The 27,765-nt window shown below is 32.4% G+C and overlaps 1 protein-coding gene across 7 annotated transcripts in view; it reads left to right on the top strand.

Moving 5' to 3' along the window:
• grp (serine/threonine-protein kinase grp) overlaps positions 1-27,765 on the top strand; it is an 81,308-nt gene that overhangs the window by 35,345 nt on the left and 18,198 nt on the right. For all 7 annotated transcript variants that reach the window (XM_085817669.1, XM_085817652.1, XM_085817648.1 and 4 more), the window contains 5 exons: positions 6,492-6,561; positions 10,096-10,281; positions 12,095-12,199; positions 12,292-12,390; positions 25,012-25,084. In XM_085817669.1, coding sequence (XP_085673795.1) covers positions 6,492-6,561; positions 10,096-10,281; positions 12,095-12,199; positions 12,292-12,390; positions 25,012-25,084 — 533 coding nt within the window. The remainder of the gene's footprint in view (positions 1-6,491; positions 6,562-10,095; positions 10,282-12,094; positions 12,200-12,291; positions 12,391-25,011; positions 25,085-27,765) is intronic.

Raw genomic sequence — 27,765 nt, 5'->3', positions numbered from 1 at the left:
AGTCATAAACAATTCTAACTCAAGTTGTTTCCTTGTCATCCCTAATTACCGCTCTGTGGGGCATATAATATCCTGAATTTTTATCTTCATTAACACATTTTCCCACAATCTGACATTCTAACTGATCCGATATAATTTGTTTATACTGGTCATAAATTTCTTGATTTTTATTTAGTTTTTGCTTTAATGAATCAAAACGCTTTTTCGCAACCTCATAATTAGAATTCAACCCAACTGCAGGTCCCAAGTTTTCCTTCCACATCAATCTACAAACGTACCTTTCCCCATTAAATTCCAAAGAATTTTTAAATTTTTCAATCAGTTGATTGTCCCATTCAGAAAAGTTTTGTTTGTCTGACTGAAATTCTTCTATTTCCCAAAATTTTTTCAAATCGCACAAAATGGAAGAAGAGTTTATGACTAAACATACATTTTCATAATTATTAGTCAATTTATTACTTCCTTTCATTCCCGCAAGTAACCAACTGAAACAAGAATTTATCGCAGTAATGTTTTCATTTAACTTTACTCTCTCGTCATAAACAATATCCCAAAATGAATCGCATCCGATAAGTATTTCCGTCTGACAGTCGCCAGAAAATGAATTAGCCAAAGGTAAACCTCTTTCCTTCAACGCATTACGAATAGATACATCAGGAATTTTCAAGGACAAATCAGATATATAATCCGTTATCACAGCTTCTAACTCGTACGATTTCGAGCTTTGATCCCTATTGCGCAACGTCAATGAAACGATACCGTATTCCTTCTCACGTCCTATTTTGTCTCCGAAAGCAAAAATAGCTATTCTTTCGTAGCGTATTGGCTTTAATTTTAATTCTTTAACTAATCAAGATGAAATAAAACTTCGATGACTACCATTGTCTAAAATAACATTAGTTAAGACTGAATTTTTATCCGAACAGGCTAAAACTGTACATGTTTGTAAAAAGGGCTTATTTTTGGTACATATATTACTATGAGACACAGAAATATTCTCGGCGCTTTTATTAGATTTAGATTGTGAGTCATTCAAAACAGTTTCGCTTTCAACTTGCTTCTCACAACCTTTCAAAGTAACATTAACGGGTTTATTTTTTCTACACACTGACTCATGTTGAAAATTGCTTAAACAATTTTTACACGATATTTTTGCCCTGCATACACGAGACACGTGATATTTCTGGAAACAACACCAGCACCTAGCTTCAGTCCTAAGCTTATTTATTTTTTGTTCTACATCCAATTTTTTACAACTTACGGAATCGTGATGACCGTCACAGAATAAACAAACATTTTTTATTTGTGTATTTAACGCTGAAGCGGTTGATATATTTTTAGCCTTTGAATAGTTTTTCTGATAAGTTTGACCACTTTGATAATTTTGCGAAAAGGATCATTTTGTTTCTTAACTTTTTAGGGGGCTCGTCACAGTTTCGGCAATTTCCCTAGATTCGACTTCATTCCTCAAAAACGTAATAATTTCCGAAACCTCACACTTCACTTCCCTGTTTCGTTTTCGGTAAAAATCTAACACCAAATCTTGTGGTAGCAACTTCAATAATATTGGATTCAATAAATGCCCATATGAACCCTCCGTTACATTTAATGAACGCAAATTTCTTATATTAACTTCTATTTCATCGTATAATTTACACAAACCCTTAACATTAGACGAACTTCTCACGGGTTCTAAGCTTAATAATTTAGTCATGTAAGAATTTATAATAGAATCAGTTCTACCATATCTTTGTTTTAAAAGCTCAAGACATGAGTCATAGTTTTTCTCATTTAATTCAAAACCCGCAACAACGTTATATGCAAGACCAGAAAGAAGAGATTTTAAATATTGGAATTTTTCAATTTTCGTAAGTGAATTGTTTGAACCGATTGCGCTATCAAAACAGTTTAAGAATTCCATAAATTTGCCAGAATCACCAGAGAATCGCGAAATTTCTAACTTTGGTAATTTTAAAGCCTTAACAGTGTTTTCCGAAACACTAGATGTGTTAAGAACTGAAGAAGTCCGCTGAACGTTTTCTGCTGCTAATTCTTTAATTTTGCTTTTTAGTTTAATCTTAGCTAACAATATTTTGTCATCGTATTCTTCCGAAGCTTTTAATTCACCTTTAAATTTTTCCGGATCGTCTATGAGTGCTTCCACCTCTAAATCATGGCTTTTCAAGATCTGCTCTTTCGTTTCTAATAGTTCCAGTAGTTCTGATAATGAACTTACGTCTTCGACGGCTTCATCAAGCTTCTGCACTCTTTTAACTAGTTTAGTAACACTAGCGCGAACGTTACTTCTTTTTTCAATTATTTTCGACAGCTTATCCATATTAACTCAGAATTTGTGAGTTCAGAAGGTCTTACCTCCACAGTCCGGTATGCAATGTTACGTATTCAAAAGCGTGCGTAAAGTATCCAAACTTCTCAGAAATATAATCCAGTAATGATGACTAATTACTTCCGGTATTCCACATTCGCGGACAAGATGCACCAATTTTGCATCTAATGGTTCTGTGAGACTAAAGGTGCATCCAAGAGATAATAAGAGGTTTCGTTAACAATAACAACATTTATTTACAAGAAAATATATGAAGATTTCAATCAATTAGAGATATATTATTAGGCATCTCTGCCTTCCACGTCTTACACCTTTAGTATCCTGCCTGCCACTGACTATTAGGACGAACGCAGCGCCCTCTAGTCAGAATGATTTCGGAAATACGTAATAGCACTAGAGAATTCTTGATAAATTTCTAAGCTGTCATTCATAGGTCATATAACTCTTGAAATTTTCAAATATTTTGTCTGGCTTTTAACAGTTGCCACATTTCTATGAAACCCATGTACTGATATGATTAGAGAATAATTTAAAACATATTTTACTTGTTGCTGCTAAATGCTGGTATTGTTAAAATAACATTTTATTTGTTAACCATATTCTATTTCTATATGTGGAAATTGGATCATGTCTGATGTGTTTACAGTAATAGCAGCAACTTATTATTCTGTAACAGGTGACTATAATAAGTTCATCAAAACTTGCAATGAACAGTTGGAACAGATTTAAGTTCTGCATACCACAACATGTGTTGTGTTCTATGAGTTTCACTAATAAAGTGTATTTACTTACATGTTTCTTATTGCTTCATTGCACCACATTCATTTCAGATTGAAGGTTTAGTTGAGTATAACTAGTTTCAGTGTATTATTAGAGCCATAGCTTATAACCATACATGAGATTTTGCATTAATACTGACTGCTTGCCGTTTATTTGTCACTTGGTGATTAAACACTGTCTTGCACCAGAGTGAAATGCATAAATTAGATTTTATTGGCAAGTTCAGAATTTTGTGTTACTGTAACAAGGGTCATACGGTCCTTAAAAGTCTTTAGGTTTTTTGGAAATAATTTTTGGTCATTAAAAGTCCTTAATTTCGGCCCAAATCAGCAAAAGTCCTTAATTTGACTCGTCTGGCATTTCTGTCTGTTTTTTTTATGAGTGCCATTTTATGAGTTTGAGTGTGAATAAACATTTTGGAAAAATACTTTTCAATTCATTGACAAATATGTATTTGATGGGTTATCATTTGAATTCTTTCCTACTTAACAGGGCATGAGTGGCACAAAGCCCTACCATATTAACATTCCATAATTATTCCTTTTTTGAGAATGAAGAGTTCATAAATTGTTATATCAAAAACATCTTTTCCTTTTCTGAAATATTATTTCTTTTATTATACAGTACTAAATTTTGCAATGTAAACACATTTTGATGCTAATCCATATATTTATGAATTTTTTACTCCCTTTTCATTCGTAAACAATAAAATTGATAACTATCATTAAAGAATGATAACATATTGAAACTGTAATTAAGAAATAGCATTAAAATAAAACACTTTAATTTTCCTATGTCATATTTTAAAATAATATTACTTTCAAGTTTGGCGACTTGGGAGTATTTTGATTCTGAAAAATAAATAAGGTAATAAATGCTATGAAACATAGTTTCTAAAGTACTTCTTAGAAAAAGCTACTTTAGTAATTTTAAAATTTCATTTTCTTTTATATTTTTCATTAGAGTCCCCCCCCCATATATTTATTTCAGAATCTTCAAATGTGTATCAGTTTTCTCTTAAAAATTTACTTTACACTTTTCTTTTCTGAAATTTTTTTATTCAGAAATTTTCTAGCATTTTTGCTCATACAGAGCTGGGAGGGATAATTTTAGACCTTGCATTTCGGAAGGTTTTGAACGAAAACAAGATTAATAGACCTACAATTCCAGATTCCAAAAAAAAAGGTGGCCAAATGAAAGATGTTTTCATGATATTAACATGTAATGAATGCACGTTTTAGGAAATTTCAGGTGAATTTCTTATTTTGTAGGAAATTTTTGGAAGGACAGTAAAAACAGTTATTTGAATATTCTACTTTTCATCCTAGAAGTCTTCCTATTAACATGTTTATCTTGCCGTTCCATTATTTTCTCATCTTTTCACTAGACACAAGCACGAAAAATTTCAAAAATGATTATAATCTTGTCACTTTGGCATGCATCTGTAGAAAGGAATTTTTCTATTAATAAAGAAGTTTCAATATTCATCCTGTCTGCATTGTACACTGGGCATTCTGCCATCTGGTGCAATCTCTATAAGTCCTATATTCTGCTGACCAGTGCAATCGATGTGTCCTATATTCTGTTACCCAGTGTCTGTCCTAAATTCTAAAAATTTTGCTTTCCCCAAATTTTGTTGCTCATTGCTTCACTAACTTCAAGAAATTCTGCCACACTGGCTCTTGTGCCACAACTGACCTTATATCATTTTATATTTATTCTCAAACTCATATTATTTAAAGAAATAAAATTAAAATCTATACATTCTAGATACATGCATGATTTTACTTCTCATTTAAACCTAGTCTCTTGACATAAAATTTGCATAAACCTCTGGACTGAGTGAGTACATGACAAAATGTGGCATAAAAGAAAGAATCAACATAAAACTAATTGTTAATAAAACTTAAATTTCACTAATCTTTAAAATGTGATGGTAAAATATAAATAATATGAATGTGGCATCTTTAACTTTCTAATTTTTGAGGAATTTTATAATTTAATGCTAATTACCTGATAAATTTTACAAAGTTGATTTTATTTTTGGATTTATTTTATTATATTTTTAAGTATTAAATTATATTTCATAATAATAAATCCTACTTGCAGATTTATTTTATTTTTAGAATGGTATTACAAAAGTGAAGTTCAGGTATAGATAATTGATTTAATTTATTCAGTTTCCCTTGCTGATAAGTCCTTAATTTTTTTCAGTCTTTAATTTCAATATGCAGTAACGTGGACAAACCCTGTGTAAGTAGTTATCAGCAAAACTTGTAGTCTTTGTTAGAAGAAATTAAGTATTATAATTAGAAGTTGTTTAAAGAGCTTGTATTTACAGCCTGGTCTGGGTGACTGATAATTTTGCATTGTATTATTTTTAGTTTATCTATCACAAGTGGAGAAATAAATTTAAAATCAAAATAACATTTGTGTATGCTTGCTTGAAGAATTTAATCAAGTTGATGGTGAAAACTCGCCCAAGGAATTGAAATATCACCTATATAATTTGTATTTGAGCTAATTGAGTTTAATTTAAACCCAAGATAAGTGTTACAATATGAGAATAATTTTCATTTGAACAAGCTGGTTGAAACTGTATCTTGTATAGAGACATTAGGATTTATTTGGAGGCTGGAGAGATGAAAATTAGCAACGCCTTCACCGGGAATCGAACCACAGACCTCTGGATACCAACCCAATGTGCAGAACCACTACACCACAAAGGCACGCTAGGAAAGCGAGAGAGATACCTTACATACTCCCCCTTTCAAAGGGCGACTGGGGTTTTTATGCGACCCAATCGCCTAATCCTAGGTTTGGAGAGTCATCATCCTTAACCCTTTTAGTTCGGGCACCACTGTAGAGACATTAGGATTTATTTGGAGGCCGGAGAGATGAAAATTAGCAACGCCTTCACCGGGAATCGAACCATGGACCTCTGGATACCAGCCCAGCATGCAGAACCACTGCACCACAAAGGCATGCTAGAAAAGCGGGAGAGATACCTTACAACCTTCTGGGACTTGTGCACAGTCAAAATTAATTATTTTGGCACATAAACTAAGAAAATTGATGGCTCAATGATTTAAAATCAAGGCCACCATTTTTATGACTGTATGTAAAATATTGTAAAAGAGCTTGGAAAACCTATATATTAAAGTAAAAAAAGCACAAATTGAATATTTTTGTAGTATAAAGAAATATTTAATTGAACATATTTCTTTTGTTCTGCAAGAGATCATACATTTGAGGCACATATTTCAAGTATTATTTTTCAAGTATCATACATATTTCAAGTATTATTTTCCTGTTGCTGATTTTTTTTTTTTTTTTTTTTTTTTTTTTTTTTGTCTCTCTGTAGGAGTATTTACATTCCTTAGGTATCACACACAGAGATCTTAAACCTGAAAATATTCTTCTAGATGAAAATGGTATGTTCAATATTTTATTTCCTCTTATACTATTTAACAGGTTTCCCACCCATACAGAAAATAAAGGCAATTAAAAGCAAAATTTCATTGCGAACTTTGTTTAAGAAATAGTGGTATGTTTTTATCCTCTAAGAGCATAACTTGAGATACTTTCCAAATATTGGATCAAGATATTCTTTATAAAATACATGTTTAGAAAAGCTTTATGTGGATGTTTATCTGTATTTAAAAATTTGTTGAATATAAAACCTTAAATGCTTAGTTTTAGGTTTTTCCTTGTTTTAAATTTCAGATTCTTCTGTTCCAAAGATAAATAACACAATGTTTTGATATTATTTATGTTCGTTTGAAATTAAACATTTCTTTCTGGGTGGGTATTAAATAAATCACTGAAATATTTATAGTAAAACTGTGAAATTCTCTAGCCACACAAAATTTGTTGTTATTCATCCATGCATTATTTATTCTTACACTGCTAGATTATTACTTCTCTTTTATTGAGCAGTGCTGGGTCTTTGATTAACACAGCTTGATGCAGCTACTTGAGTTCATGACAGTATGTTGTGAAATTGGCCATGTTACTTTCTGAGAACTGAATGTAGACAATGCCTTACATACCCCACCACCTAAAAAAGCATATTCTTCTTTGAATAAAGACCACATTTTGCTGTTAAAAGGATCTTTAGCTTGGATTAATATAAAGATTGTATACAGATTAATAGAGAAAGATATTTATTAATATAAAGGACCATTTGCGTTTCCATAAAGTAACAACCAATGATGAGACCTTTAAAAAATTGGTCAGCCATTTCCATGCCAAAAGAAATATACTAATGGTCAAACACTGAAGTAAACTCTGGACTGAAAGTTGCTGAAGTACTTAAGTTTTATTTATCTTTCCAAGTATGTGCAAATGGTTCACTAAAGCAGTATATAACACTCCTGGTATGATGGCCATTTCACAACTGGATATCTACAATCAGCTTCTGATACAACTGGTAGGTATATCCACTTCTAGTGGTTTGCCATATTGTGGAAGGTTACTGAAGTCATAACCATCTAACTCAAAGCATGTAAACCAATGTTAACTTAAGGCTGACTAATGGCATCTCCACAGATATTTTGGATATTTTTAGTAGCTTTTGTAGCTGTATTGTCACACTGAAACTCATTCAGTGAGCAATATCTTATCACTTTCTTTCGTGAAAAGAAAAAGGAAAATTCTTGTTTTAATCATGAGTCAAATGTTATCTTAAAGACTGTTAATAATGCTATTCAGCAATACACCTTTATATTTTCAAAATGTATTGCCTTTTAATTTGCATGCCTCTTTTAATTTGCATGCCTTTTAATTAACTTTGCATGTAATAAAATGTTCATTACTTTCTTTATAAAACTTATACTATTAAAGATCTTGGATTTTGGCGATAGAAACAGTCACCAGGTTGCATGGTTGATAAATAGCTTGTAGCAAATATGACATATCATGATGTGATGTGATGATATTTCCAAAATTTGGAAACTGCTTAAGACATTTGCAATATCAGCTGCTTTTATATAAATATTCATGACAAAATAGAAGAAATATTTGTCCTCAATTTGTTGCTTGTTTTTGTTTTCAATAAAGTACTCTATCTTACAGGGTTCGTAGCGGTCCTTATAAGTGCTTATAAGTCCTTATATTTGAAAATAAAATATAAAGGCCTTTATAGGTGCTTACTTTTTCTTTAAAGTCCTTATTTTTTTGTTTTTAGTGCTTTTTTTTTTTTTAATGAACGCGCTATTTTTCCGCGTACCAAAGCCGAAACTAAATAAACAACTTTTCTTCCTAATATGGAATGTCAGATGGTGAGTCAGACTCCCGGAAATAGCTTTTCCCCCAAGTTTCCCCTTGTTTTCCCCCTTTCTCTGCATTAACATAACCTTTGGTGTGCACGAAGAGTACAGTCAGGTGCCCGTCGTTCTATTGGTCAAACAATTGCAAAAGCAGTAGAAAATTCGGCTACATTCGGCATTCTTTTTCCTCCCACCCAAATACTACACACGTTTGAATTTCTATCAAGATCTTAAAAATTTGCATTCTCGTTCTGCTTGGTCAGTTCATATTCGTGTTTATTATGATCGTTATGCTTATATTATGAGCATATGTATGAATGTTTGTAATAATATAGTTGCAGTAACTGCTGAAGTATAGTCCACTTCCAAAAATGGTTGTGTTTTAACGCAGATTAGCTTTCTAAGGAATAATATTCGGAATGGCTTAAATAAAGGGAAAGTAATCGAATAGTCAAAATAATTTCATTTTTTTTGGCCAATATATTATACAGTATGAAGGTTGGGAGGTCTCCCCTTTCTCCGCAAAATCTTGAATATTGAAACTGTTACAGTTCACTGCAAAACAAGCAACAGACTTTTTTTTTTTTTTTTTTGATTACTTTCCAATCTGGATTGAATAGGACTAAAAGTTCTGCGGGCTACCAACCGAAGCGAAGAATAATTCTATTCCGGAAATTTAACGCCGTCTGTTTAAAATTAGAATGAAAGACACCCCGGTTATTTATTCTCCCAATACCTGCAGTTGTTGATTCCGATTGCATAATATCCCGTAGGGAAGAATTACGGTGCACGTATTCCGCAATAACGTTTGCGATATTTTGCAGAGATAATTAATTTTGATGTTCAGTCCGAGATTTGTTTATGAACACTTACTTACTAACTGAAAGAGTTTTACTGTGCTTGCTAAGCAGAATATTTTTTAGTTCCGTTGGTTTACTTTTATATGATGCACATATTGAAATGTCAAAAGCATTTATTAGTGGAAAAATCTAAAGAGCAGCTACAGTCTACCCCCTCCCCCCTCCTTCAAGTTACGCTCGACTGTCCGAATATTCGCCAATTCCAAGTGTGCGGGTTAGTTAAGCCAAGCGTTTACTGTTAAAGTTGGCGGCATGAAGCAAATTTCTAGAAAATGTTCAGAATTTAGATTTAAATTATTTAAATATCAATATGAGTGGAAAAATAAATTGTATTTATTATTAGGTTCCGAATGAATACAATAAATATTCCTTATTATTATTTAGTTTCTCTATTTTGAACTGAAATTTCATCATTAAATCTTGTAATATAGTTTAGTTCTTCATAGTTTTTTTTTCTCTCATTGTAAACTAATTCTGTAAATTGAACTATTATTTAAAATTAAAAAAAAAAAAAAAAAAAAGTAATTATTTCCATGGTTGAGGTAATGCTTATTCTCTCTTAATAAGTACTTCATTTCTCATATTTTAAATTACAATTCTAATTTTTAAGGTTATGCAGTTGTGTATGATGTAATTAGACAGGTGCTTATTTTTTTTTTCTTAAAATGTGCTTATAGGTGCTTATTTTTTTAACTAAAATGTGGCTATGAACCCTGTCTTAATATTTATTCCCTTATCTTAATATTTGATTCCGTTAAGAGTAAAAAATGCTAGTTATAATTATTTGTAATTTCATTGTTTATTACGATAAATAATCTAATTGCATATTCTATTTCAGATGATGTCAAAATCACAGATTTTGGTCTGGCAACAATTTTTCGTCATAAAGGCAAAGAAAGAGAGTTGAGTAACAGGTGTGGCACTTTACCATACATTGCTCCTGAAGTCTTTTTTCGAAAGTACAAAGCAGAGCCCGCAGATGTGTGGAGTTGTGGGATCTTACTAGTTGTGATGCTGGCTGGAGGTAGGTAGTTTTATTAAAAGTATTCACTTAGATTATCATTTTTTTACTTTATTTTTATTTATTTATTTATTTATTTATTTTGTGTGTGTGCATGTGAATTTTACATTTTTTTAAGAAATGGCATTAAAAAGGTGAACCAGTTTGGCAAGTTATCACCAAATCTATTTTAAGTGCACTTCCTATGCAAACATTCAAATTCTCATTTAAATTTAGCTTTTTTCTGAAAAAAATTGATTTATTCTGCAAATACAGGTTCTTTCCTTGCTTTTCAAGAAAAAAGACTCATGTCTCCCTTTTCAGGAGCAAATTGAGAGACTAAATCATTAAGATGAAGGAATCTCACGAAGAAGAGAGATTCTTCTTCTAATTCTTTCAAAACTGGTACAGTTTTGTTCAAAACCTGCATCTATCAAAGCTGCTCCACAGGTTATCCATTCATCATTAAAATTTCAAACTAGGTTATTGCATGTGCTAGGAAAAACTTTTCTTGTTACTCTGTTATTATGAAGATGTGTAGATTCAATTTTTTAATTTAATTTTCTTTTTATTTCCATTTTGCCTTCTATTTATAATAATTTAATAATTTTTCTGTTTCGTTACTGATATTAGCTGAAATTTAGTTTTAAAATTTGTTTAAATTTGCAGATGTGAAAGAAATCACATAAGCAGTACACAAAAATACATACATGTAATTAATATTACCTAAGAAAAGTTACATCAGGCATAAAAATAAGGCTTTTCAACCACTTAACAGTTTTGCTCGCAAGTCAAATGGGCAACCACTGTTGCGCAGCCTGATTTTCCTATAATTAGTATGGGCATCTCATTTAATTTTTGACTATTATTTAATATTTTTTTACTATTATTTATCTAATATTATTTATTTCAGAGTACTTTTTCTGTTTCTAGATGACATTAAATGATTTCAAGAACAAGTTGATAGGATTTTGGGGAAGTGGATAGCTGTTGAATTTGTAATGAAATATCTGCGTTCTTATAGAACATTATGTTACATCTGCTGGTGGTTTCAATTAGTAAAGTTTAGTTGCAAATTAATAAACTTTTATAGTCGTATTATTGAAAGCGTATAAACTTTTAAGTTATGTTGTAATTTTCTTTCATTCCTTATTTTAAAATATTCTTTCTGCACCATTCCTTATTTAAAAATGGACTACATCAAAATGGAATAACAAGTTATAGCTAAAATTTTCAGAGGTGTTATAAATACAAAATTGTTTATTACTATCTGTGTTAAAAAAAGGCAGCATTACAGGGTATTTTATATAAAATAAACTTACTGCTTATACATACTTGTGTCCAAAAAAGCCAACATTATAGTGGTACTTATATAAAATAAGCTAGCTGCTTGTACTTACATGTGTGTAAAAGGTCAATATTACAGAGGTAATTGTAATTTTTATCTCTGTATATACATAAATACATTGATTACTTGTGACATATGAATGATTTTTTCCGTATAATGTATCTAAAAATTTCTCTTTGAAATTCTATAATAAAAAATTAGATATTTTTCAAACTGTTTTTCTGAAATTTATTGAGCTGTGAAGTTGTGAAAGTTTATAAAAAAAGAAAATATTTAAATTAATAACATAAGCACTAATATATAATAAAAAGTATGGATAAAATACTATAAATGTAAAATAAGTTCAAAATTAGTTTCTGTTGATCAGTTTTTCTGCTGTGGAAGAAACTTCACAACCCTGATCCCCAATCTCCTTTACTTGTGATTTTAATTATTTGTTTTCTAAATTTGTGAATAATTTCTTAATATTCATTATATTTAAATTTGTAGAATTACCGTGGAATGAAGCAACTGCAGAATGCGATGAATATGGTTTTTGGAGACGATCTGATTATTCTCAGTCTCCATGGAATAAAATTGACAATCTTCCCTTAGGTATGAGCATAATCTTATCCTAGGTACAAGTATTAATAAGTTTCATTAAATATTTGCTATTTCAGTATTCTGATGAAGTATTCTGCTTTCAGCTCTCCTCAGAAAAATCTTATGTCCTGTTCCATCAAAGAGGTACACTATCCCAGAAATTCAAAATCACATGTGGTGCAAAAAGGTTTTGCCAGATGAAGGTAAGTGTTTGATTACTAATTTATCACAGTTTACTGTTTATTTTTAGAGAGATTGTTCTTTAAAGTCCAGCATCAAAACACAATAGAATTTCAATCAAGCCACTTTGAGACCGAGTGTTGTGTTAAAGAATGCTATGTCTCTCTAAGTTTTGTTTACATTTTTCCTTTTTGCACTAAATTCAGATTATTTGCATTTAAATAATAAAACATACACATTCCTCAAGAAACATTTTATAAAAATTTATTTTAATACAAAATTGAATATTTTTTAAATATATTATATTCTAAGTAAGTGATGCAAATTTAAGGGCCAACATAATGGAGAGAAAAAGGGATATATGAAAGGGAAATTTTTAAGTAAAATCTTCTTTTGTAAAAATACAGCAATGTATTTCGTATAAGAAAAGTTATATCCATCAAAGAAATTACTTTCAAAATTATTTTTTAGCTCATGAACGAGAGAATAAATAAATGTAATTTTTACTGAAATCTCAGCTGTATAATTTTCCAGTAATTAGATCCATATGCTAATTCTGCCTGCCATTATATTTCATGCGTATGCATTTGGATATGAGCAGTAAACAAAAGTGCTAGAATTAAAATTTTGGATTTATTACGAAAACAAAATCTCTATTTTATAATTGTTTTTTCTATATTTTGTTTGACATTTTTAACAGCAGGAAAATCTTCTCATCTGTTATTTTTAATCCCTCTTGTATCTGATCTAAACAAGTTTGTTTGTTGCATGAGTTGTATAAAATCAGTTTCAAGGTGCATTTAAGTTGGAACAAATAAATCTTCCTGCATATTAACCACATTAACTTAGTATTAATTTTAATAACACTAGTGTCTATACCCAAAAGTATGGATTTTTTTTAAATGCAAAATTTGCAGAGATTAATCATGAATACTATAAATAGTGCTGATATGTGAGCAGGAAATACTAAATAACTTCAAGAGTAAAATTAATTTGCTTTTAATAAACATATATTATAATTAATAGTGTGTAGTGTATATATTTTTCAAAAGTTAGCATAAAGTTTGCCATATTAACATTCCTTAAAACTGCTTTTTATTTATTTATTTTGCATAAAAAATAAACAGGAATTGCAGGCATTTGTGGAATATCGGAATTCTACTGTACTTTGATAACCAGTTTGGAATGTTGGATAGATTTGGGATACTATATATGCCCCTTCAAAGTTCTTATGCCCCTTCAAAGTTCTTTGATTGCCTATTTCTATGTCATTGGACAAATGAAGAGAAACTGCATAACTTTCATGAAACCCAGATCTAACAATACTTGAATTTTAGATTGTAATGTCCTCAATCCTTTGAGCAGCATAACTGCCTTTATCTGGTCTCTCTCTCTATATATATTATGATAGCATAAATGTCAGGCTTTCTGAATGCCTACCCTTTACTGCAGTCTTAATGTAATTTAACATGCTTGTCTGGATTATTTTTAATTATGATATCTTGGCCAATGTTTAACTTTTATAAATTTTAGATGTTTTCTGATTATCCACACCTTGGCAAAGTGTTGCCAGCCCATTGGTGATTTAGTGGATCAGCAAAAAAGTATTTGTTTTTTATGGTCTATGGATACTGTTATGTTAGAAAAAACAATTATAAAAAGAAGCACTTTATTTTTAAAAAATTTGAAAAAGTCTGTAGCTGATTTAACCTTTTGAGACCGGGGCTTTGGTAGCTGTAAAAGCTACCAAAGGACCGGGAATCTTGAACCGAATGCTTTCCCCCTTTAAGAAATCACCTCCTATTTGCAACAAAGATTCTTGTGTGTAGTTTAATGGATTCTCAGAGGGGTGCATCTATGTCCCAAAAGGAAGACCTTTGAAAGAGATAAGTGGTTAAAACCTCAGGGATGTCAAATTTGACATTTCACCCCACTTTTCAGCCTTGAAAATGGGGGAAAAAGACATGGCCACTAAAGTGGACAACCACGTCTTTTCAAAGAGAGGACTCTGTGGCCACTATAATGGCCATCCTGTCTTCAAAAGGTTGACATTTTTACAGCCATTGGTACTTTTTAACACAATATTAATACTTGATTTATTGAGAAGTATAATTCCAAATACCAGTTGCATAAATAAATGTGTTATGTTCACTATATAAAATGTGCCATTTGATTTATCAAACTTAAATAGCTGAACAAATAAAGTGGCTTTCGTAGTTATGCTTATGAAATGTTTAAATGACAATCAGGTGTAAGTTTTTGATCTGTCATTTAAAACTAGGAGATTGCAAATTGACTTGATATTCCCTTAGTGTAGAACCCAAGAAACCTCAGAGTCATAATGTTGACCGAAACTTCTTTATTGGCTTTCAAACATTAAGTTGGTTGAGGAACACATTGAAACCTCCGACTTCAGTAGCGGCTTACCAAACAAACTCAGAAGAACCTCTGCTTAGTTGAAACTCTAGTAATTCACAGCAACCTAAAAGCTCTAAACATGAGCTTTAAAATCCTAACAAATTTGTGTCTGCGAAGCTCCTCGGTACAAAGAAAGAAATACAATTTGCATAACATCGAACATACCCCCAGCCTTGAAGTCCCAAGGGGGTTCAAATAATAAATTTAACTTGTTAAATTGAATAAAACTGAAAAATAAAAATTAAAGTTTTAAAATCAGGAATTAAATGGCAAAGTTCATAGCTTTGCTATAGGTCTTTTTATTTCACCATTTGAAGTGCGTAAACTCACCACTCGAACTTTCTCATCAAGACCAGGATGCACTTTAATAATTCTACCTAATTTCCAACGTAGCGGAGGTAGATTTTTGTTCTTAATAAGAACCATATCACCAACCTTCAGATCTTGCTGCAACTTGCACTACTTGGGGCTCCGCTGAAACCTAGATAAATACTCACTGCTCCATCTCTTCCAGAAATGTTGAAATAACCTTTGCACATTCCTCCTACGATCACTGCAGCTTATGTTTCTTGAATTTGGTTAGATTCTGGAATAGTGCTTAAAGCTGCTCTGGTTAAAAAGTGTCGTGGTGTTATCGCCTCCAAGTCGTTACAATCACTTAAAGCTGGTACCAAAGGCCTAGAATTAAGACAGGATTCAATTTGGGTTATTAATGTCGAAAATTCCTCATATGTTAAAATAAGTGTTCCTAAACATCTTTTTAAGTGATGTTTCATGGACTTGATACCTGCTTCCCAAAGCCCGCTTAAATGAGGGGCAGAGGGAGGATTAAATAACAATTTAATGTTTTCTGAAGAAATATAACCCTGTAGCTGTTCATCATGTTGAACAGTAGAAAATCTTTCCTTAATTCTTTATTAGCTCCTATAAAGTTTGTTGCACAATCAATGTGAATTTCACATAGTTTGCCTCTATGAGCTATAAACCGCTTAAGTGTCACAAGGATTGATTTTGTTGGAAGATCTCTAATTCTAAATGTATTGCTCTTGTAGCAAAACAAATAAGCAGACATTGTAACACTTAAAGATTTTAACTCCTCTACCATAACGATATTTAACGTTAAATGGTCCTGCTAAATCAATCCCTACACGAGAAAAAGCTCTACTTTGAGTAACTCTTGAAGCGGGTAAATCTGCCATTAGCTGAGTTGCAGTTTGCACTCTAAATCTACAGCAGATAACACATTGGTTTATACACTTTCTTATAATATCTCTAGCATTCACAATCCAAAATCAAAGTCGTATGACCGAAGTTAGTAGCTGGGTACCTGCGTGAAGATACGTGTCATGATAATGTTTAATAATTAAATGCGTAATATTATGATTCTTAGGTAAAATCATAGGATGTTTTTGATTATTTGAAACTATAGAGTTTTTGAACCTTCCGCCTACACGCATTATTCCTGCGGAATCCAAGAAGGGACTTTAAGATAGTAGTTTACTTGATGTCTTCAAGGCTTTACCAGATTCTAAACAGAATAATTCTTCTGGAAATCTGGCTCTTTGTACAATCCTAACAATCATAGAAGTAACTTCACAAAATTCTTCGGTAGATAAATAACCCTTTATACTCTCTGTAGATAACTTACTACAGTCAAAAGTCGTTAATCCAGACTCATCGGGACTTCGGCGATTCCGGATTATTGATTTTTCCGAATTATAGATCATCAGTTTAAATCTGGTAAGATGGCATGCAGAAATTATAAAATTAAAAATATGAAACCGTAATTTATGAAATAAAGAACAATTATGATCTAAAGGGTATCAAAATTTACAAAAAAAAGCTTAATATTTATTTGTTTACTTTATTAAACATTTCTTTCAGTGTAAGTTGTTTAAGTTGCTTCGTTTTTTATGTGATAATACATTCTCTTCAATTCTTTAAACAGACATAATTTCTTGTTCAGTTACAAAGTTTCGCTGTTCAAGTCCTATGATTGCTGTGTCGAGAATACCGACTAATTTGTCAATTGAAATTTTTTCGTTCTCAATAACCTGTGTCACTTTCTTCGCCATCGGAAGCGAATTATAATGACGAGGAATTTGATTTAAATCATATCAAAGATGGAGTACATTGTGATGAAATACTAAATTTAATAAGGAATTATAAGCCAAATAAAATAAAAACATCTGCCCTGAAGATAAGGATAGTGCTGACAGATCAACTTCCAATTCATTGCGCGGCGCCTCGGCGTTAAAGATAAACAAAGTTTAGATAAACAAAAGATATGTCTTTATCCATTTTTTGTAGCAATTCCACTTTTTGTTTAATGAACTTCGAAACATACTTTCGCTTTGTAGATCATTTACATATTAATAAATATATATCAGAAATTCTATTTGACATAATCGAAAGTTCAAGCTTACTTTTATAAAATTGCTCTAACAGTCTGCAAAAAATAATAATCCGGATCCATTTCGAAGATTAAGGAACAACGCAATCTGCAACATTAACTGAAATAGATAATTAAATAACTTTAGCTTAGCTTATACCGTCCGTTATACGTTAAACGTGCTCTTGTAAACGTATTTTGCACACGCGCACAAGCATATTCTCAGCCGTAAAGGCCTTACGCGCATGCGTCAACGCGACGCATGCGCAGAAAGTTTGAAGCTTTGAGGTCCGGATTATAGATCATTCCGGATTATGGGTGTCTGAATTAACGACTTTTGACTGTATTATTATTTCTGAATCTTAAACACCACAATAACACTCAACATAACTTTAACCATGATGAAAACTTTGAAAACACACTAGGCTCTTCAAATTTGGAAACATTTGAACTGAAACTCTTTTTCAATTCCTTCAACATAACCTCATTTTCTAATTCTACACTTGAATATTGCTGCTCATGAATTAGGGATTTGTTTAACCACTGTGGTCCCTTCATCCATAACTCACATTGTAAGAATTGTAATGGAATAAAACCTCTGGTCCCACAGTCTATAGGATTTTGTTTCCCAGCAACATAATTCCGTTGAATACCTGGAACAGCTTCCTGGATCTTTGCAACTCGATTTGCCACAAAAGCTAGCCAACATTGGGGTTTGGACGAAACCCATGCCAATGTAATCCGCGCATTGGTCCATCATACATATTGCTAATAAGCAGTTCTATGCAAGATAATACTGCATGTAAGAGGTTGGTTAAAAGTAATACAGCACAGAACTCTAGTTTCGGAAGAGACTGAGTTATTAAAGGCGCTACTCTGGTTTTCGTAGTCAGAAGGCTGACCTTGACTGTTGAATCAAGGTTGATTGTTCTGAGATAGATGACTGCACAATAAGCCTTTTCTGAAGTGTCGCGGAAAGCATGGATTTCTAAAACTACTGCCTTCAGACTCAAGACATACCTCGGAAATTGTAAGCTTGAAAGTAAGGGCAGTTCTAGGTAAAAACGCTACCATTTTCTACTTATTCTCTTGTCAATGATTTCATCCCAACCAAGCTGTAAACTCCAGAACTCTTGTAATAATATTTTCGTGTATATCATTGTTGGCACTAACCATCCCATTGGATCAAAGATTTTGGCTACCTCTGATAAAATAGTCCTCTTGGTAAACTCTTTATTCCGAAAAATAAAATGTATCACTAGAGGTGTTCCAATTAATTCCCAATACCTTTACTTTCTTGTCACTGGTTATTTCCAGAGAAATACTGGATTCTTGTAAGTACTCGGGAATATTCTCTAAAATAGCTGAACTGTTCAAAATCCACTTCCTTAAGCGGAATCCACCCCTTTCCATTATTTCATTTAACTGCTGAACTAAAACATTCGCTTCCTCTTCACTTTGTGCTCCTGAAAGCAAATCATCAACATAAAAATCCCGAAGGGCAATTTTTGATGCTAAAGGGAATTTCACTTGTTCATCTAATGCAAGTTGTTTCATTACTCTAGTAGACAAATATGGTGCACAGGCAGTCCCATATGTAACTGTTACTAATATGAATATACTAAAGGCTCACTAGGACCAAGTATTCGTTGCTAATTTGTATCTTCTGGGTGGACACGAATTTGTCTGAACATCTTTACATCTGCACATACTGCAATTTTGTAAGTTCTGAACCGTAGAAGAATTGGAAACAGCTCTTGCTGAACTCTTGGCCCAACCATCAAAATATCATTTAATGAAAGACCCGATGTCGTTTTAGCTGAAGCATCGAAAACAACTCTCATTTTAGTCGTAGTACTTGATACTTGATACTTTAATACGGCATGTAATACGTAGAGTCAATAAAAATCTCTTCCTCTTGCACTCCCTCCATATGTCTCAGCTCAAGGTATTCCCTCATAAAATCCTTATACTGCTTATATATCTGAGGCCTTTTTAAAAGTGAATTTTTAAAGGATTGGAATCTACGCATAGCTAATTGTCTTGAATCTCCAAGCTGAGAAGGCGGAGAATGAAACAGTAATTTCACAGTATATACCCTCACTTTCCTCTCTGGTAAATGTAGATTTGAAGTAATCTTCACATGCTCACTCCGATTTGGTAAGCATGTCAAACGTAGGTACAGCATCCAATTTCCAAAAGTCAGACAGCATCTGATCAGTTTCCACTTGTATATTATTCGCCGGTCACGGACACTTAACCGACACCAGTTAGCCGGCAAGACATTTAGCCGACAGGGACACTTAGCCAACAGGCCATTTAGCCGACACGGACACTTAGCCGACAGAACATTTAACCGAGATGGACACTTAGCCGACAGGTCATTTAGCTGACACAGACACTTAACCGTCAAGACCCTTAGCCGACAAGGACAGTTAGCCAACATGGGCAGTTAGCCGACAGGACATTTAGCCTACACCGACAGTTAGCCGACAGGACATTTAGCTGACACAGAAACCGACAGGACATTTAGCCGTCAGAACATTTAGCTACGGGACACTTAACTGTCAATGCATTTAGTCAACAGGACACTAAGCCGACAGTGATGCTTAGCTGACATATACCGAATAATTATTTAAACTTACTGTTAATTACAAAACTTCTTGACTTATCCATAAGTTTAATATTTAAGTTATTTTTTCACCTATCAGTAAAATTCATTTTTCGATTCTTAAAGGTCTCCTATGTGCTTTAATTCTTATGTAATTTAGCATTGTTTGATATATACTGTTTGGTGTATATTGGCCAAATTGAAAAAGCGCTGAAATTTCTCGTCAGGGAATATGAATTAAATTTCGAAAGGAAAAAAGAATTTTTTTTGCTAAGTGCGGCAGTCACTTAATTACATTTTAATATGATCTTAAAAAAATATCTGTAAAGCTTCTTCATTTAATCAACTGGTTTCTTTTGAACACCTTCACATCATTAATAATTTTTCTTGTTTACTTAATGACATTAATTTTCCAGTCTCGCTCTTCCAAATGCTTTTAAATTTTTAATACCTTTACATTTCATTACTATTTTACTCATCACATCATGTTATATTCTTTCCCTTACAAAAGCGTTTGGCTTCTCCCACTAATGAAATTTCCTTTCCCTATCATGAAAAATCTGAATAATGCAATAAAAATTATTGTTATTCTTCAATTATACTTTTTTTATGCAAACATATGGTAGTAAGGGTTAGTTTAGCAATATACTTTATTTTGTTATTAAAAACAATTTAAAAAAGGAAATTTTTAAGACAAGCAAATGTATAAATTATTTGTGACCTCTATAATTTGCTGTTCGTGCCACCATTCTTGAGATAGAAATTCCGTAACCTTTTATTGATCACGCCTCTCGCTTAAATACTTACTTAGGGTAATGTTTACAGCACTAAATTGGGGCATAATGTTTAATTTAGGAGTACAATATTTTTTAAGGATTTGTTTTATTCATAACTGAAGCTACAGAAGGAGAGGGCCAGAAACCAAGTTTGTGGCCACCTAACAGAAGAAGTTTGGTTTGTGTAATTACGGCAAAGCCAAAGGGCTATCTGGCCAAAGGCAGGGATGCCATGGTGGAGGACGTTCTAATGAAAACTGGCTCGTATACATGTTACACATGGGGAAAATCACAAAAACACCCATGCAGTCTGTCTGTTCTCGGTATTCGGAATACGGACCGACCTGCCAGGGTTCATTACTTTAAAGCTTGGCCTCTGCTGAGCCTAACAGAAATAGGGTGACCATTTTACTTAATATGTAACAAGTCTCTTCCAATGAAAGTTGCCATTTTAGGCTAGAACTTTATAAATGCATTCAGAAAAATGGGCACCAAAAATTTTCTCATTGCCATGTAGCTAAACTGAAAAAGAGAAACAGAAGGAATGAAAAAGAGGGGGGAAAATTAAATTAATGAAAAATGAAATGAAAATTTATACATTTTAAAAACTTCAGTTATGCATAAAACAAATCCTTAAAGAATATTTTACTTCTAAATTAAACATTATGCCCCAATTTAGTGCTGTAAACATTACCCTAAGTAAGTATTTAAGCGAGAGGCATGGTCAATAAAAAATTACAGAATTTCTGTCTCAAGCATGGTGGCATGAACAGCAAATTATAGAGGTCACAAATAATTTATACCTTTGCTTGTCTTGAAAATTCACTTTTTTTTATTGTTTTTAATAACAAAATAAAGTATATTTGCTAAACTAACCATTACTACCATATTTTTGCATAAAAAAGTATAATTGAAGAATAACAATAATTTTTATTGCATTATTCAGGTTTTTCATGACAGGGAAAGGAAATTTCATTAGTGAGAGAAGCAAAACGCTTTTGTAAGGGAAAGAATGTAACACGATGTGATGAGTAAAATAGTAATGAAACGTAAAGGTATTAGAAATTTTAAAGCATTTGGAAGAGCGAGATTGGAAAACTAATGTCATTAAGTAAACAAGAAAAATTGTTAATGATGTGAAGGTGTTCAAAGGAAACCAGTTGATTAAATGAAGAAGCTTTATGGATAATTTTTTAAGATCATATTAAAATATAATTAAGTGACCGCCGTATTTAGCAAAAAAATTTTTTCCTTTCTTCCTTTCGAAATTTAATTCATATTCCCCGACGAGAAATTTCAGCGCTTTTTCAATTTGGCCAATATACACCAAACAGTACATATCAAACAATGCTAAATTACACAAGAATTAAAAGCACATATGAGACCTTTAAGAATCAAAAAATGAATTTTACTCATAGGTGAAAAAAATAACTTAAATATTGAACTTATGGATAAGTCGAGAAATTTTGTAATTGACAGTAAGTTTAATAATTATTGCGTAGGTGTCAGCTAAACGTCACTGTCTTAGTGTCCTGTTGACTAAATGCGTTGACAGTTGAGTGTCCCGTAGCTAAATGTCCTGACAGCTAATTCTCTTTGTCAGCTAAATGTTCTGTAGGCTAAGTGTCCTTGTCAGCTAACTGTCCGTGTCGGCTAAATGTCCTGTCGGCTAACTGTCCGTGTTGGTTAAATGTCCTGTCGGCTAAGTGTCCTTGTTGGCTAAATGTCCTGTTGGCTACATTTCCATGTCGGCTAAATGTCCTGTCAGCTAAATGTCTTGTCGGCTAACTGTCCGTGTTGGCTAAATGTCCTGTCGGCTGACCGTCTGTGTCGGCTAAGTGTCCATGTCGGCTAAATGTCCTGTCGGTTGTCGGCTAAGTGACACGGACCCATTATTCGCATAGCTAGTAGGATTACTTTCTATTGAATTATTCACACTACCTGAAATAATCCATCCTAGTTGAGAATGAGAAGCTACTGGTTTACCTTCTTCGCATTTAATTATTTCCCCCTTCAAAAGAGGTAAAGCAATATCTATGCCTATATCAACAGGCCCTATGACACTTTCACTGGAAAATGCGGGACGAAGTTTATTTCCGTAATTCCATTAGTTTTCGTATCCAAAGACCCTAAACATGAAATAAAAACTTTGACATTTCTTCTTGCTAATCCTAGTCTCTGTACACAGTCTTCTGAAATCAGGCTTGCCTGACAGCAAGGGTCAAGGAGGGCTCTACACAATTGGTATTCACCCAATGAATTTAACACTTTAATAACAGCCGTACATAATAAAACTACATGCTGAAAATTAAAGTCTGAAACACAAGATTTAATTACTGGACTAGAACTTGTGATATTCTTTCCTGACCCAGCCGATTGAGTACGAGGTTCTGGCTCGGGGGAAAATGGCTTAGCCATCACTGATAATTCTTTCGAACTGTTCGAACTCCTTTACATGATTTTGGTTCATTTTGAACTCTTTCAAAATGCAGTAGTATGTGATGATTTTTAAAGCACTTTTTACATTTATGTGTACTTCTACACTCGAAAGCTTTATGATTTGAAACCAATTAAAACAAACATTATTTTTCTTGACAAAATTAAGACGTTCTTGAACATTCAGATTTAAAAACTTATTACACTTAAAAACTGAATGACCGGCTTTACAATACGTATACTGCGCACAAATCTCTAAAGCCAATGAAGTTAATTTGTCTCTGGTAACTTGTTTTTTAACACCTTGCGTTTTACCTGCTTGCAAGGTTCTGGCATGAGATTTCGAGAACTCTAACATATCATTAAGTGTTAGCATTTCCTCACTCTTTAATGTTCTTTCCCACCATCCTCTTGTCAAAGAATCTAATTTAAACTGTACTATTAACATTAAAATAGTATCCGTGAATTGCTCCACTTTGAATCCTAGATTTTCAAATGAACATACACATTCTCTTACAGTGTCTACTAATGCTAATACCTGACTAGGAATTTCAGCTTGTAAATTTGATAAGTACAAGATTTTCTTTAACAACAGTGAAAGTAACTCTCTCTTATGTGAGAATCTTTGATACAATAAATGCCACGCTATTTCGAAATTCCTGTCACAAATAGTTAAAGCTTGAACAATCCGCAAAGCATCTCCCTTTAAAGAACCCTTTAAATATTGTAGCTTTTGCGCACCCAATAAACGGTCATTATCCACTATCGCCGTTTTAAATAAATAAAAAAAAATTATAACCATTCTTCAGCACTGCCACTAAATACAGGAAGAGTTAGCTTAGGTAAGCGTATACTTGCTATTTCACAAGATTTAATTTCCACACTAATATCTTTAACATTCTTAACTCTGGTTAGCATTAAAATTAGCTCATCAACAGTATCTTGTATGACCTTCTGCTCTTCTATAAAGACATCAATATCTTTTTCTTCACACACTACGAATATGTTACTAAAAATATCCGAAAGTTTAGGCATTACATTATTTAATCTAGATTTAAAAAGTTCTAACTGATCAACATCAGCAGAATCGTAAGTCACTGTAATTTTCTCCTTTAGTTTACGCAGCTTTAGCTACACACTTCTTAATCTTAAGCGTTGTAAATTCCATTACCTAATAAGAAAGATATAAAAATACACTGACTCACCAATTTTACTGCAACTCCCTAGCCGATGAACCAAAATCATGTACATTCCGTCTTTTAAAAATAGTGGACTGTAAATTGACTTCATATTCCCTCAGTGTAGAACCCAAGAAACCTCAGAGTCATAATGTTGACCGAAACTTCTTTATTGGCTTTCAACCGTTAAGTTGGTTGAGGAATGGCGAAGAACACATTGTAACCTCCGATTTCAGTAGCGGCTTACTGAACAAATTCAGAAAAAACTCTGCTTAGTTGAAACTCCAGTAATTCACAGCAACCTAAAAGCTATAAATGCGAGCTTTAAAATCCTAACAAATTTGCGTCTGCGCCGCTCCTCCGTACAAAGAGAGAAATACAATTTGCATAACATCGAACAGGTATCAACTAGGAAAAGGTGACGCCTTTACAAGAAGTAATTTAGTATTGAAACCAGTATGCAGATAATAAAAAAAAATATATCAAATTTTGTATTACATATCAAAATTTATAAAATTGCTGTAGTTATAAAGTTATAACTACAGCAATATATATATTATAAAGTTATAAATATTTTGACAATAATGTTTAATACCTGCTATTAGTTTAGAACATGGTTTCATTCCTTGTCTCTTTTTTCTGCTAATTTGCTGCTCAAGTGAAAATTTTACTTGCTTTAACTTCATACTTTTTTTTCATTTAAGGTACTAGCCAGCTGTCTGGTACTACAACATCCAAGCATCTATGTTCAGAATTGGATAGTTTTTTCTGCTAATTTGCTGCTCAAGTGAAAATTTTACTTGCTTTAACTTCATACTTTTTTTTCATTTAAGGTACTAGCCAGCTGTCTGGTACTACAACATCCAAGCGTCTATGTTCAGAATTGGATAGTTCTTCAGTACTTAAGTAAGTTCAGTTTTTATATTTTTGAATGAATGATCAAAATGTTGAATAATGCAATGCAAAACTAGAAATGCCTAAAATTGAAATTTGAGATAAAATAAAATAATTAGCAGTTTAGTAAAGTATAGCATGAAAAGCAGAATGATTTTTATTTATTTATTTAATAAAAGCGTTCAGCATAAAAGTTGCTTTTATTGTACTTTTTATGGCTCAGAATTTATAACCATAACTCTCAATACTATATTTCCAGCTTTCAGTTTCAGGGTTCAACAAATCAGGCATAATAAAATGTGATAAAACCAAAGCTATTAATATGATTTTTTAAATAAAATTCTTTCTTTTTTTTTTTTTTTTTTTTTTTTTTTAGTTTTGTGTATGGTGTTGTTCAAATGGTGTACACCTAAAAATAAAGACCGCATGTAGCCAACAGTATTTTTTTTATTAATTATTAATATGGGTAGATGTGGGTAAAGTGGCAGTAAAAGTACGTTTCCTTGAGTAATTACATTGCTATTTATTTATTTATTTATTTTTGCAAGAAGGAGCAGCAGTAGATAGTAAGTTTGAAAATGCAAGGATAAGCAAGACGGATATAAATGTGTATTTTCCAAATAAGGTTTTTTTTTTTTTTTTTTTAGAATTGTAGTTTCACTTCATTTTGAATGGTTAGTTAAATTTTAGTTTACAAAATTATATGCCTGCATCATTATATTATGTAAGAATCATATGAGAAGGATTAATTTTTAAGTGATGCAGTTTAGAGTGATTTAGTATAAGCAGTTGCTATTTTTTAGGACAGAAAAGGGGAAAAAACCAGATTAAAAAAGAGAACTATGTCTGTGGATCTCAGTGAAACTGCATGCAGAATGAATGCTTAATCTGAAAGCACTTAATGAGTTGAAATTTGTTTAACAAAATGTATAGTTTTTTTAAAAGTAAAATAGCATTTTAACTAAATTTTATTTACTATGTATTTATTAATGTCTATACAAACAGAAATAATAATGATGGGAAAAAATTCAAATTAATATGCATTTTTTGTCTGAATTCTAAATGTTGGTGTCTGCAATAAATTTCTGTTGGTTGCAGCTTTGTAATTCAAACATTTTGAGTTTAAAATGTTAAATTTTTAGACTAAAATTTATTTCAAATAATTCTAATATGTTGAATTAAGCACTACATAAACTAAATGTAAACAAATCACCAAAACGTTTCAAATGGGATAATATTTGTAAGTATGTTTACATGACATACATGACAACCTCTTTCTTTTATTTATTAAAATTTTCTTCGTTGCATACAGAAAAAATATGTATGTGTGTCTGTGTATAATTATAAACTTCATTATTTCTTACTACAACTTTCAGCTACACTTGATAGTGTTTTAATTTTGATAAAACTTGTAAACTTGGAGAAAAATTACTAGAAACTATTTTTATCGCAAATTACAGATGTTCATTAGTTAAATAAATGTTCATTAGTCAACATCATTCAATAAGTCCCAGGACTCAGAAACAGCGAAGCTACTGTGGTGAAAGTGACACTACTTGTGCATTTGGTAGACAAAATGGAGAAAAACGAATTTCGAGTGTTGATCAAACATTGCTATTTAATGGGCAAAAATACTGTGCAAGCTCAGCAATGGCTTGAAAAATGTTATCCATACACTGCTCCATCGAAAACAATCATTTGCTGTTGGTATGCTGATTTCAAGCACGGTCGTGCGGATACAGATGATGCGACAGTCTTGGTAGGTCAAATGAAGCAGTCGCTCCGGAAAATGTGAAACAAGTGTTGAAAATCATGATGAATGACCGCAGAGTGAAAGTTCGTGAGATTGCTGAGATGGTAAACATATCAACTGGAAGCGTGTATATGATTTTATATGAAAAGTTGGGAAGAAAAAAGTGTTTTCCAAATGGGTGCCACATGTGCTCACAATGGAACAAAAGCAACAACAAGTCGATGATTCACAGAGCTGTTTGTCACTGTTTACTCACAATAAACAGGATTTCTTGCGTCAGTATGTAACAATGGACGAAACATGGATCCACTATTTCACTCTGGAGTCAAAGCAGCAGTCAGCTGAGTCCCATGCAGCCGGTGAAAGCCATCTGAAGCGTCCTAAAACGCAGCAGTCAGCTGGAAAAGTCATGACATCTGTGTTTGGGGATGCGTGAGGAATAATTTATATTGACTACCTTGAAAAGGGAAAAATCTATCGCGCCTATTACAGTGAGTTATTGATGTGTCTGAAGGACAAAATCGCAAAAAAAAGACTGCACATGAAGAAAAAAATCATCTTCAGTCAAGACAATGCCTTGTGTCACAAATGAATGCAAACACTGGTTACGTTGAATGAGTTGGGCTTCACTCTGCCTTCCCACCCACTATACTCCTCAGATCCAGTCCCCAGAGACTACTGGCTGTTAGTTGATCTCAAAAAGATGTTCCAGGCAAAAAGATTTGGCTTAAATAAGGAAGTCATTGCTGCCACTGAGGCTTATTTTGCGGACAAGGACAAACGTTTAACAAGCATGTTATCGAAAAGTTAAAAAAGCTTAGAATGATTGCATAGCTCTTCATGGGGATTATGTTGATGAATAAACGTGAAATTTTTTTAAATAGATGTTGTTTTCTTAGTTAGTCCCGGGGCTTATTGAACGATGTGTTAAATTGGTTCT

This window comes from Stegodyphus dumicola, chromosome 1, assembly GCF_044657685.1.
Source record: "Stegodyphus dumicola isolate Sdum_Otavi_A_Nest chromosome 1, ASM4465768v1".
Taxonomy (NCBI): domain Eukaryota; kingdom Metazoa; phylum Arthropoda; class Arachnida; order Araneae; family Eresidae; genus Stegodyphus; species Stegodyphus dumicola.
The sequence above is the reverse complement of the archived record's forward strand: the minus strand, read 5'-3'. Positions and strand labels throughout refer to the sequence as shown.